The sequence below is a fragment of the Microtus pennsylvanicus genome, chromosome 8, assembly GCF_037038515.1.
Source record: "Microtus pennsylvanicus isolate mMicPen1 chromosome 8, mMicPen1.hap1, whole genome shotgun sequence".
Classification (NCBI taxonomy): Eukaryota; Metazoa; Chordata; class Mammalia; order Rodentia; family Cricetidae; genus Microtus; species Microtus pennsylvanicus.
Window position 1 is genome coordinate 32,018,452 of NC_134586.1, and position 14,049 is coordinate 32,032,500.

Below are 14,049 nucleotides of genomic sequence, written 5' to 3' on the forward strand. Positions count from 1 at the left end.
GGTAGGGCGGGGTCGATGCGTGAGTTCTGATGTAGTTTCTTTCTCATCGGGATGAACTGGAGGGTGGGTTCAGTTTGGGGACTCACTAGGGGTCTGAGCCACTCTTTGGGCTAGGCTGTACCCTTGAGGGAGAAGGAGCTGAAGGAGGGGGCCGCTGCTTGTTTCTCAGAACCTTCTTACCCAGAAGGAAGGGTAAGACGCTAACACGGGTAATGTGCTCAAGGCCACGTTGTTTTGCTGTCTCGAACTGCAGAATTACAGTCCTGCCTGACGACATGGCTCCACTCCCACGCTTCCTCTCCGCCCAGCTGTGATTCTGATTATGTCCTGACAGGATCAAAGATGCGTGTGACTGGTTTGTCTCACACTTGGGTTTCAGGCACGTGTGGAGCTTGTCTTCAGTGCGCCGGAAACACTCTCTAAAGGCAAGGTGTGCCAAGTGGGCCGATGGTGATGTCAGAGTGGACCTCCCCACCCAGCGCTGTGAAGTGGGCTAAATGTGCCTTCGAACTGGCTCTCACTTCCCTCTCGGTGCCCTTCACTCCTGGAGATAAGCCCTATTCCCACCTCAGTGCCCTTTCACCTCCTGCTTCCCACTTCCCCGGGGTGTGAGTCTGGCCATTTCTCTCTAGCTTCCTATGGCCAGTTCCCAGCTCCTACCTGGAAGTAGAAGCGTTCGCCTTCTCAGTACCTCAGTCTTTCGATGATGGCATCATCTCCCACGGTACGGGATTTTGTTCACTAACAGGCATGACCTTTGTGGTGTCCTTAGTACCCCTCGTCAGGGAAGCCCATCTTACCTATCAGCCACCTTCACCACCACCACCACAGACACCAGCCTTTCAGCCCTCTCGTCCAAGCACTCTAACTGGTTGAGGGAGACCTGCTTTGAGTCCTGACACTGAGCCCCTCCCCCCATTAAGCCAGCTGGTGGGCACCCAACCCATTCATCCCCAGGGCTCCTCCATCCTTCCCCCCGCATCATCTTCCATTTGCCATTTTTGGTTAAGCATTGTCAGGTTTGGCTTACACGAGAGTTCCCTAATCCTTTCAGTCACCTCTGCTCTTCCTTCTTCACCGCCACTGTCACCCTCCTAAAACCTCTCCCTAGTTGTGCCTCTTAGTTTCTCTCAGTTTATAACTGAAGTTCCCTGGGTGTTTACCATGTGCCCTTTATGTGTTCTCTCCCTTACACCTAACAATGGCTGTATGGGGTAGATATTGCTTTACTAACATTCCCAATCGCTTCAGCACTGCTGGAATCAACCTTTCTAGCCTCCATTCCCTACATATCCGAAAAATACCTATGCCTTCTGGGCCGAACCTTATTATTTGGTTTCTTTTCTAGGCCATTTGTTCAGTGTCATGGCCTCTCATTTTCTAAGACAGCTACTCAGGCATAGGGCAGGGCAAGCCAAACCTGTGGAGCATCTAGACTCATTCTTGCCTGTTGTCTTCCTCAGGCCTTCCAGAAGGCACTCACCAGGCAGGCTGATCCTGGTTCTCCTCAGCCACAGAAATATACATGTGAGACCTTCAAGGAGAAAATGAAAGTCAAAGTGCCCTCCCCAAAGCTTTGGGAGAATAGGTCCCAGAGGCAGTCCTCAGGGCAAGAGCCTGGGAATGAGCCTCAGCTACTCTTGATGGCGCCTAAAGAGCTTCTCCTGCCCCTGCTTCCACTGAGCTTGTGGACTGGACTTCTCAGGGGCTGAGGGAGGCCAGGAGGAGAGTCCCTTAGGACTGTCCCTTGCCAGGCAGAGACACCCTGGCTCCTCCCACAAGCCTGCTGTCTGCTAGAGGCTGAGGGCTTATTCCCTGTGGGGTTTGGCTACCACGAGATCTGTCTCCAGTCACCAAGAGCCTCCTGGGATGCTGAATTCCACAGAAGTCTGGCCACTCTGGCGTCACTGCCAAAATTTGGCCTATAGCCAGCCCAAGGCAGGAACTCATGGTCAGCCTGAGCGGCCGGGTTGCTCTCGGGAAGCTGGTTGACTCAAACAGGTAAGAATGTTTCGTCCAGCTCCTGTGATCATATACACAAAGAAAGGGAGGGAACGAAGCCTCGCGAAGCTCTGGGCTTAGGGAATGGCGGCTAGAGGGTGTCAGTCTAATGCCGCTGCCAAAACTGATGCGGCTGAAGGTGCATTTGTGTCTCAATAAGGAGAGACAGATCCATTGCCTTCCTGTTTGGTCAGTCCTCACCAGAAAGCACTGTCACCACATCCGGGCACCTCTTTGAAGGGGTGCATTGACATTGGCAAGGTGAGGTTGAGAGACTGGAAACATCTTTCCTTATGTGACTTTTTGCAAGTTACTTCATCTCTGAATCTCAATTTCCCCAAATGGTCAGACTACAAGGATTAAATGATGTGACCATGGCAGCACCAGGGTGGCATGTGAACCATGTCAAGGGTAGCCTAGGTAACGGTGGCTTTCCCTCCATGAGCTCTTCAACCAGCACCTAGAGATACTGTGCAGGGGACACAAGTCGTCACAGGCAGATGACTTCTGCTGGCTCTTCTGACTCCAGGCTTCCATTAATTTTCTTTTGTGCAAAGATAAGCCCTTCTTAGCAGTACAGTCTTGAGGCAAGCAGAACCCCAGGGCTGCTGGGCCTGACCAGAGATATCCTGCAGGCACAGGCTTGGAGGGACTCGGTGAGGAGAGTGTGCTGCTGCCCACCGAGGCTAATGAGGCTAATGTCCTACTCTGCTGGGTTAGAGGGCTTTAGCAATCAAGAGAGCCAGTGGGCAGGACAGATGAAGGTCCCATGAAGCAGCTGGTGAAATACACTCTCAAGGTGACCCGGTGAGCATTTCGCTATCAAGGGAGAAAGCAGCTTTCCTCATACAGGACCACAGATGCCCGGTTTTCTCTTTCTTTCCTTCCCCCATGCCCTCATAGGCACATCAGAAAGCCATGGTACATGGTATTGCACAGAGCCTCCCGAGCTGGGGTGAGATCCAGCTCTGCTTAGCAGCCAGCTGACTCAGGATAACCATCTTCATTGTCTTTTCCTGACACGTGAACACACTCAGAGTAACTAGCCCACTATCTCACCTAAGGGTCATGCGGCTTAGAAACAACAGATGAGCTTTACATACTGTGAAGTCCTAGCCAGCAAATAATAAGTCAACAGAATTGTTTTTATTTACGGAAGAATAAATCTATGTCATGCATCAGTGGAGAAGACATAGCATAGCTGGATAGTTTCCTGCCATCTTGTGTGTAGTAGTTCTTACACGGAGGCTTCTAACCCAATTAGGTTAGACCAGGCCTTCCCCCTGTGTATCAATGTCTTAGTTTTAGAAAGATACACTCGGTTGAAAAAAAACACCATCAGATTAGGAAGAGTAAATGGCTCCTGAGGTGACTGGAGAGGAAATCACTGGCCTAGGAGAGAAACCAAGCCCATGACTGAAGATCTGTGGGGTTTCGCTAACGGCACCTCTAATTTTCCACCCGTGGCTTTCAGTAGACAGACTGGCAGAGGAGCCCCTATTTGAGTGAGGCCCCAACAGGACGGAAAGCTGAGGAAGGAAAGACATTGAGTGACTCAACTTTTGAGAATTGTAGGCTTAACACCAGCTGCCCCCACCAGGAGGAAGGTCTGTGCTTGCTCAGCAGATCTGAGACAGGAAATTGGGAAAGGGTCCCAGGGTCTGGCCCCAGGAAAGGGGCCAGGCCAAGCTCCTTGCTGGCCACGCCACAGAACTATTCTGATCAGCTCCCCCAGGCCTCGCTTCCCCGGTCCAGGACTCCAGGGAGAATGAAGCAGCAGGAAGGAATGTGGTCAGGAGGTTGTAGAGCAAAGGGGACGGTATGTTTTCAGCACCTTGAGACCTTTCCGGACTCACCCCCTTCCTTCCTCCGCAAGGGTATAAAAGGTATCCAGGGATGAGCTGATGCTCCTTCCTTCCCGGGGGAGCCACTCTTCAGGCAAAGACCATCGCCTGGCTTGTGGTCCTCCCATAACCTGAGGACACCAGAAATGGTCCACAGGGGCCACAAGTCCTATGGGGGCTCTGAGGATCAGGCCACCCTAGGTCAGAATGTCAGTTTCGAGTGATTAAAGATGTCCCTGAAAGTAAAGACAGTCCCAAAATAGCCGGTTTCTCTTAATAGTTCGTTAAGGGATCTAGTCACTGGTGGCTTTATCTGAACCTGCCCCCAATCTCCCTGAGTTCTCAGCTTCTAGTCACTGGGGAACACGTTCTCTGAAGCCAGCCCTGCTGTGGGAAGCAGGAAGGCTTTGGCTTGTCCTAACTTTACCTCGTAGGACAAGTGGGATCCAAGGGACAGTTGTGCCCCTCCCTAAGGGGCTGCGCTTCTCAGAGTGAAGAGAGTCCCTCTCAGTCTTAGTGTCCTAGTACTTACAAGCTCACGGGAAAATTTATTTATTATATTTTATGTGTAGGAATGTTTGCCGCCATGCATGTATGGGTACCACGCGTGTACTTAGTGCCCACAGTGGTCAGAGAAAAGTGTCACTATCTCCTGGTACACAGCTGTGAGTTAGTAACTGAGCCTAGGTCCTCTACAAGAGCAGCCAGTGCTCTTAGCCACTGAGCCATCTCCCCAACTCCTCAGACCTTTTATTCTGAACTCTTCCTGCTACTTCTCCCAGATCTGGCGGTTGCACGCATCCTGGAGCACAACACTCTAGCTCTGGAAGATTCTGAGTCTTACTTGCTCCATTCGCTCCCACCTGCCCTTTCTCTACCTCCCTAATAAGCGGCTTACTCCGCTGAAGCCTGAACATTAATGTGACAGTCACACGGTCCAGAGCGACAGTTTCGGCTCTCAGTATCGGTGAGTTGATTCCTTATACAAGGTCAAAGCCTGTCTCCCAGCAAATTTGCCTCTAGGACCATTTCTAATCCGTGACGGCATCAGAAAGCTAGAGACATTGAGTCATAGGCTTCTGGAAACAGCTGCCAGCCAAGTGCAGCTCCTTTAACTTATTTTGTTTTGTTGGAGGCAGGGTCCCATGTATCCCAAGCTAGCATCAAACTTGCTGTGTAGCCAAGGATACCTTGAGCTTTTGATTCTTCTGCCTCCACCACGAATGCTGGGATTGCAGGTGTGCCACCATACCTGGCTTATGCCTGTGCTGGGGCTCGATCCCAGGACTTCATGCATGCTACGCAAGTATTCTACCAACTGAACTACATCCTCTACCTCAGTCCTTCTACTTTTGTCCATAGCATAGATGAACCACCAACATCCTGGTCTCTCCTCTGATCACACTAGTTCAAATCCATCCTGTTATACTACTACCCTCAGACTAGAAGTCACATCCAATGTGTGATGTAATCAGCTCAGGGAGAAGAAAGCTTTACCCTATCCCAGGTACCAAATGCACATTCATGCTTCCAGAGGCCTAGTCTTAAACCAGTTCTCTATGGGTCTTACCCACAAGCTAAATAAGGAGCTGGCTAAACGCATAAGCAAGGGGCACTGAAGAAGGCACTGACAAAAACCAGGCCCTGCTTCACTTGTTAGCATCTGAAATCCCTACATTATTGTTCGGCCTTTTATCTCTGGAAGATTTTACAGGAATATAAAAAAGTGTGAGATCAGTGTAAAGAGACATGAAAACAAACAAGCAGGACCCAGCCACATGAAAACAAGGAAACCATCTCTCTCGACAAGATCTGAAAGTTCTGGCCACCTGAATGTCTCTCCCTTGTTTCTGGGGGTCTGGAAAGCAGCTCTCTCTAGACCCCAGCTTCAGGCTGCGCTCAGGTCCCGCTGGCAGACCCCACACGTCTCAGGGATTTCCCAGCTGTCAAGCTGTTCGTGACACACTCAGCAGCCTTAGGTACTCCATTTCTCCCAAGACCTAGAGATGAAGCGGTGAGCAATTTCCCACTCTCAGAGATTGAGTTTGTTTGGGGGATGGGAGAGCCTGGGTGACAAGGAAAGAGGCTCAGTTAAGCGTAGACAACAGAGGCTCTGCAACTGTTGGCCACCAGGTGTCACCCTGAGAACAGTATTCCCTATGTAGAGGTTCAGTTGCCTGGGGCAGCCCGGAAGCTAGAAGTCCGCGCAGGCCGAGGCTAAGGCATTGGCATCCAAAGCTTTGTTATTCACCTCTCTGCCTTTGGTGATGTGATCAATACCTCCCTGATTCTTGGAAGGATGCACAACAGTTAGCTAGCTTGTGTTCTCCATGTTGTATCCACTTCAGGTAAGGAGCGGGCTTACAGCCAGGCAAACATACTCCCTACTCACTGTCCTCCCTCCCTCCCTTAGCCTCCTTCAGGTAATCTCTATCATAGGAAGGAATGCTCTAGCAACAGGTAGAACAGGGGTGGACAGAGAAAGGGGGGGACAAACAAGCTCGTCACAAGTCTGTCCTGGTCCTCTTCTATATTATCAATATTACTGAGCAGAGTAGATCATAGACCTATGTAATGCAAGCAAGAAGTTCTTTCTCTTTCAGCCTGTGGTTCCATGGCCACAAAAGAAGCTAACAAGAGTGGTTTGACTGAGAAATGGCATACATGACACATGAAGGGGCCTGGCAGGAAACATGACATGTAGGCTGGGATCCAGGCAACGTTTCTTGGTTTTTATCTCTTCTGCTTGCACTACCAAGGCTTCCTTAGGATCTAGATACAGGATGATAGGGCTATCAAAGGCATTGATTTCAAATGGGGATACGTGATCAATTATGTTCTGTGAAGCCTACCACAGGGACAAAAGTGGTGGAAGCGATTTGCCTGGAGAGGAAGAACACTGTACCCTTGTCATTTTTAAAGAGCTGTTACTAAATGCGGAGATACTAAAAATAGATTTACATTTGTTACTTGGCTTTACATTTTCCCAAAACAAGCGACTACAACCTGGGGAAACTGCTCTCAACCGCCCTTTTGGAACACCTGTGATATTTAGTTATATACTGCATAACAATATTTAGCTCAGTGATTGGCCACACTGCCTAGTGATGTCATGGCCTCTTAGTTTATATAGGCCTGAGCTACACTGATGAAGTCACTTGAGATCGAAACTCTCCAGGAGCATCCCAGCTGTAGAGCCCCACGCGAGTATCTTCAATGGATAGCAGAGTTCAGAGGCTTTGCTAAGCCCTTGAGATGAAATGGTGAACAAGTTCCAACTTTCAAAGAGTTTGCATTCTAGGAGAAGTGACAAACAAACAAACTAATGAAAGAATCAGCTGACAGGAAGTGGGAAATCAGAACTCGAGAAAGGAAGCAGCAGCTAAGCAATAGCAACTTTGGGTGGTTGAAGAAATGTCACACTGTCGTGAAAGTTTCTGTACCCAACAGTGAGCTGAGCCAAAAAAAAAAAAGGAGGGAAAACATTTTAGGGGAGGCTAAATGGGCTACACAGGCCTTTGGGACCCACCTAGCTAAGGTATAGAGGGTAGGATGGCACATGGGTGAGAGGTGGGTGAGAGGCTATGTAACAGCCTGGGGAAATTTAGGCAAAGGGAAGGATAAGGCGTTGGTGGAAATGCAAGATCCGTGCTCTGGCTGTGCTGTAGTCAGACAGGTAAGCAAAGGTGTTAAGCCTTAGACGTGTGACTTGGAATTGCAAGGCGTGGTCAAGGCAGGAATCAGACAGGGGCTGGCCAAGCTCCCCAGGGAATTCACAAGTTCAGAGTATGTCTAGAGATTTATCAGAAGTGGGAAGGTCAGAAAAGAAAGCTGGGAAGGAAATGTTAAGATCATGCTGCCATGGTTTAAGTTACTCCACACTGCATAAAACAGCCGTGCCTTTCCCCGGGGGACTCCATTGCATGGGTAGCTTTTGGCTGAAGATGGAGGACGCCTGTGCCCTTGGATGCATATACACACAGTACCATCTCTTCAGCAGCGCCTGACAAAGGACTTGTTCCGGGAGTGAAAAGGGTACCACCTTGGAAATTTATCAGGGTGTATTAAATCACACCAGGGAACCTGGGCCTAAGACTTTAACAGACACACTGACAAGAAAGGGTTTAACTCTCTCACTGGGCCCAGAGGTAGACACCCAGACCGTCAATGGTGATGTCCCACTAACCTGTCATCTGGCCAGCATGTGTGTGCACGGAGGACTGGCAGACAGAACTCCCGACTATCCCTGATCTTCAGCTCAGTCCCCACTGTTGACATGGCTAGTCAACTTCCTTCTGCCCATACAGCCGGGACCTGCCATTCATCCCATGTTTATTCCTTCCTCTCGGCCTGTCCCGCCCTTCAGCCCCTGCAGTCAGACTCAGCTCCACCCTCCACTCTCAGACCTGCAGCTGACACCTGTGGCTGACATGACAGCTGCTCTCCCTGCAGCGAGGCTGGGGTTCCTCCTCTCGTCAATTTAGATTTTCTTTACATTGCTGTCAGCCTCCTTCTGAGAAGCTCTTGGGCTTAAACTGCTGCAGTCACTCTTTAATCTCCACGCACCTAGAAAGATGCTGTGTGGTGTGTGATGCGCCATCATAGAGTTAATGTTTGCAATTAAGGTTGTAAGGAAAGAGCGTGTGTTGCCTTAGCTAAGTTACCGTGGAAAGGTGGGACTATCTGGCACACTGTCTCCGTTAAAAGCACTGCACCCTGAGAATTTATGGCTCAATCAATTGTGACATTGTGGAAATGCAAACGTGTTTGTCTGTTCTGATGTAGCGTTCTCATGACAAGGAGCCACGGAGGCAGAGGATAAAGGAGCAAGAGGGCACTCCCGGAGGCCCAGCAAGGACTGTCTTGAAGGAGTCAGCTGTATCGAAGGCCATTGTGAAACCAAGGCAAGAAGAGACGTGGCGATCAGAATGGGTAACCCAGAAATGAGTCTGCTAAGAGCAGTTTCAGTGGGATGGTGGGGGAGAATGCTGGTTGGAGTGGACTGAAGAGGAAATGTGGTATGACAAAGAGGTGTCAGTGGGAAAACAATGCAGGGGAGATTGATTGGTAGCTAGAGGGAGCGGGGCTTGAAGGGTATTTTCTTGTTCTTTGTTTTCCAATGGGAGATGTTCATAGATGGATGTGAGCATTTGGGAAAGGATAAACTAAGAAGGAAAGAGAGGGACCACTTTAAAGGCAAAGGTGGGACCTGCACAGGCAGAGACCGAGCCTTAAACACATGTGGGGAAGGTACAGGGGGCAGGGAGGTGTGACAACAGGGTTAAGAAGGCAGCTGGTCTGCAGGTGTGACTGGCCCGTGAGCCTGGGCTTAGATGACGAAAGTCTTCCCAGTCATCAGGTGAGTGTCCTTATCAAAACAAAACAGGGTCTGGAAATGTGACCAGTACAGTTGTGGCTTAAGGGCCATCACCACATCTTGCCAGGTGTTAGACTGTTACTGGGTGTCCATTGGCTTCTGGTCAGCATAAGGTCAGAGCACAGACTAGGAGGAAGTTAACAGAAGGCACAGAAGAAGCTGCTCAGGCAGGAATCCAGTCACCGTCACCTCTTCAAGTCAGGACACAAACAGATTTTGGGCAAAACCGCATCTCACCCACTACATATGTCCTAAGGTTATTAGGCCTCCGTTAATCAAGGAAAAACACAGAGCCAACCTCGCCACTGCTCACAGGAGAAGGAAGCGTTTGGGAAATTTATATTAACTTAATTGCATGTGCAGGAAAGAATTCAGCCCTGCCTTAATCGAGGCTTGGCGGTACTGGCACAGGTTTTTAATCCCAGCACTTTGGAGGTAGAGGCAGGTGGATCTCTATGAGTTCGAGGCCAGCCTGGTCTACAGGGCAAGTTCCAGGACAGCTAGGGCTGTTACACAGGGAAACCCTGTCTTGGGAAGGGGGAGTGGAAAGTGGGGGGGGGTGCTTAGCTTTTACATCAGGCTTACAGGAAGAAGCTTCTAAACTCCCATGGTTTTCTGAGGTATAAAGGGTCTTTGTTATTCATGGTGGACCCCTTAGACCACATGCGTTAGTTTGACATCTAGAAAAGGCGGGATGTGTAGACAGTCCAATCAGATCAATCAATCAGGGTTCACTAATGAAGTCCCAGTCATAACTGAACAGTGAAGCTCAGGCAGCTGCTCTGGTTGCCAATACTCCTGTGTGCTATGGTATACAGATGAAAGGAGGGAGGCATGCCCTGCTGTGATCTCTCAGATTCTTCGCTGTGCAACTTCATGTGACTTGGTTTTAATCTGAGTCGTTTTCTATGACAACAGTGCCTGTGAATACAATTCCAGTGAGTTCCCTGATTCCTGCAAAGCTCTAGTCAGCCCCGGGGGTTGTTGGAATTCCAGAACTTTCAGCTGATGTCAGGAGAGAAGGCAGTCTTATGAAGGATTATGGCCTCAGACTTTGTGGTCTGGCTAACTTCAGGTAGCCTTGGTATCGGACAAGATCTAAAAATCACCCACTTTAACTCCATTTCACAAGTGAGGAAACAGTCTGGAGATAAGGGGATGTTATAATAGAGCAGGGAATCGCCCCAAGTATCCAGGTTTCCAGCGTGGTGTGATAAGATGCTTAAGCTTAAGTATTCAGTGTTTGTAAAAGAAGGGATAGTATGGTTTAGATATGATTTGGGTGTGTCCCGTTAGGCTTCCTGTGCGGAAATTAAATCTGCAATGTGATTGCAGGCCGTAATTAATGATCTACTAAGGCCTATACACCAGAAGGTAACACTGGGACCCACAGAGATCCTCTTGCCTCTGTCTCTCCAGTGCTGTGATTAAAGGTGTGTGCCACCAGGGCTGGCTCTAAAGAACATTTTAGAAAACAAAAGATATTAGATTGAATCAACTGGACAAACAGATCCAACTTACCAAATGGCACATTGTTTCAATTTAGGTACTTTGGGGGAAAATGATGGAGGAAGGTCATTGGTTAAATAATAAAGAAACTGCTTGGTCTCATAGGTTAAAACATAGGTGGGAGGAGTAAACAGAACAGAATGCTGGGAGGAAGAGGAAGTGAGCTCAGAGGCCATGCTCCCCTCTCCTGGGGATACGTGATGCAGCCAGCTGCCAGGTCAGACATGCTGAATCTTTCCAAGTAAGACTGATGCTACACAGATTATTAGAGATGGGTTGATTGGGATATGAGAATTAGCCTATAAGGGCTAGAGTTAATGGGCCAAGCAGTGTTTAAAAGAATATAATTTGTGTGTTGTTATTTCTGGTAAAGCTAGCCGGTGGCAGGAGCTGGGTGGCAGAATACAACCCGCAGCTCCTATTACTACAGGAAAATATTTACTATACATCATGTTTCTGCCTACCTTAAGTGGCATATATACTACTGCCTAAAATATCCAATTTCTTCTCTTGGTAGTTCAGGCTCATTATCCTGAATATCAACATCTCCCTCTATGATTCTACAATGACTGAGTGTCTAGGGTAATTAGCACCTACCCTAAATATCCCAGTCTGATTCTCCCTGCCCAGTATAAACTCCCAGCCTTTATTCTTCCCCACTGAAGTATTTCTGGAAAGCTGATGGTTTGCAACTGAGTGCAGTGTAATCTTAGAGGGCATTCGCTCATCTCTAGATAAGGTGCTGATGTTTCTCCAGGCCTCAGACTGCAGGATCGAAACCCAGAATGTGCTGACCACATACATTAGCCATCACTGGGTGCCTCATATCGTTCCGCCTTAGTTTAGGGTTTTTTTCTTTTCTTTTAATTCTCATAACACTCTAGGGACGTGGACTATGGTTACTTTTATTTATCTACTGCTATGGACCTTGTCCAAGGCCATAAAGCTAACAGAAGCAGGTCTAGAATTCCTAACTTGGGAGATGTTCATTTCAAAGCTAACACTCTATTCTATTCTATTCTATTCTATTCTATTCTATTCTATTCTATTCCCCTAAACTATTTCAGGTTGAATTTTGAAGGAAAGGTTTCTAAGAGAATTCTAACAAAAATGTCAAAACCTGACTTTCATTAAAGGGAAATGATTCCTTACATAGTTACACCAATGTTTAGGGGAAAGTTCGCTAAGACTCATGGATTCACTGTGCAGGTTCTTACCGCTCTATTATATAAAAGTTCAGAGGTGAGAGTCCTGGATATATTTTTGACCTTCAGGCCCAAGGTGCTATCCATTCTTTGGCCTATTGTAGAGCTCCTGGGCCTAAGGCTCTACAGAAGTTTGTGTAGATTTTCCAGGAGCTCTGTACCTGAGACACTGCCACTGTGATGAGAGTCATGTACCACATCAACTGGAGAAGACCACCTCTCTCTCAGAGGAACAAAAGCATATTTCTAATTTGAATTTCACCATGTCAGTCTCCCCCAGAACTGGGGTCTAGCTTTCCCTTCCTTCTGAACCTACAGCCTTCTCAGAAAGATGATCTTATACACATAGCAATAAAGAGCCAGTGAACTATCTGGTTCAGGCTTCCCTCAGAGATCTCCTAATTCAAACCAAGACATCCCAAGTCACAGGAAAGTGGGATGTACTTCTCTGGAGTCTTCAGGGCAGAGATCCAGGACTCTACCTCTGCACAGTTCCATAGCTGATACTGCCAACTGCTGAGGAGGAGGCCAGAGAGGAAGAAATGGAAGAGAAGGAAGAGGGGGAAGCCCTTGGATCTCAGCTAGCTTTATAGGTATTGACCTCTGCTTCTTGAGCCACAGTGTCTGAAGCAGTGGTTCACGACTGCGCTGGGTGTCTTTGCCTGTGGTTTCTTACCTGTGGCTGCTGGGTGGTTAAGGGTCTCTGAGGAGACAGGGCAGGAGTCCTGGACAACATCTGGTTCATTCTGCTGATGACTAGATCGGTGATGAGTTGTCTGTCCTCCACTTGGTGGTCCCCAATCAGTGGCATGCTACAGTCCATGACCTGGTGGAAGATGTGGCCCAGGTAAGGAAAAGGTCTGGAAATATAAAGGCCCGCTGTGCTTTGTGGGAATGGATACATTTTAAGGCAGCAAAGTAGGTAGGTTGGCTGGAACTGCATTCCTCAGCAGCAACAGGGATCACTTGCTCCTGCTGCAAACATTTGCCATGACCCCTTTCCTGTTCATTCACCCAGAGCAGAGCTCTGGGATGCAGAGTGCTGGCAGTGGGAAGAGGCAAAAGAGCAGGAGAGGGTATGGCCCGGGGCTGGAAGTTTACAAGAGCAGGAAGACACGGAAGGGAATGCCTTAGAGCAGGCAGCTTGCATCCTTTGACTTTTCAGTCTGTCCCCAAACATTCTGCTCATTGAACAGCCTGATTCCTGCCTTGCTCCTGACCAGGACAGCTTCTCTGCTTGTCACTGATCTTGATTCTGTATCTACAGCAATACTTCCTCTCTTTAGGAAATGTCTGCTTTATGGGGATCCTATGATCCCCCTATCTCTGTGGTTCATCTCTCATGTGCAGATGATGAACAGGCTTACCCAGAGAGGGTGGCATGGTTATCTAGAAAGTTCCATGCTAATCAGGCTATGGAGTATATTTTCAATCTGAAACCCACTGGGGCCTCCTGACACTACTATTCAGGAAACACCAACTCCTGTACTTCCAGGAAGACTGAGTCCAGTGAGGGGGTACTGTGGGGCTCTCACTGCCACAGCTTTGCCTTTAACAGGGGAAGGAGAGTTAGCAAAGCTGGGTTAGGGGACCAGGCAGAGTACAATATCACTAAGGCTAAGAGATGTTAGAAAGAATCATCTGCATTCAGGTGCCAAGTTGAAACCAATTCACCCTGCGGTCACAAGCACACATCCATGGTAAAGAGGACCCAATGCCTCATCTAATAGTGATTTAGGTTTGACTGAATGATTCTCAAAGGTGGCTTTCTCAGAGGAAAAATGATACAATCACTACGATGCCTTCATAACAAAGTAGGCTAGGAACCAGGCACCTAGAAGTGCCATCTAGTACTATTGTGTGATGTGGCCAACAGCCCTCCACTTGGAAAGGAAGCTGGCTATGCAGATCTGGACTATGGACATTCCAGAATGGTTATGGACATTCATAATAGAAGACTCTAAATGTGGTGTGAGATTCTCACACAACTTTTGAGCCAAAAGTCTGGTCCCAGTCTGGATGTCACTGCCTACTGACCTGTTCCTTGGACCAGACTCACCTCAAAAATGTAGTCTTTCCCATCTTTGCCATGCACAGCTTTGACTGCACAGAT

The 14,049-nt window shown here is 48.5% G+C and overlaps 1 protein-coding gene across 1 annotated transcript in view; it reads right to left on the bottom strand.

The window, feature by feature from the left end:
• The window catches only part of Syn2 (synapsin II), a 155,698-nt gene that overhangs the window by 8,109 nt on the left and 133,540 nt on the right, over positions 1 to 14,049 (bottom strand). Inside the window, exons 9-10 of the mRNA XM_075983116.1 lie at positions 13,996 to 14,049; positions 12,613 to 12,762 (exon numbers count right to left, since the gene is read on the bottom strand). The exon at positions 13,996 to 14,049 is cut by the window's right edge and continues 49 nt beyond it. Of these exons, the coding sequence (XP_075839231.1) occupies positions 12,613 to 12,762; positions 13,996 to 14,049 (204 nt within the window). The remainder of the gene's footprint in view (positions 1 to 12,612; positions 12,763 to 13,995) is intronic.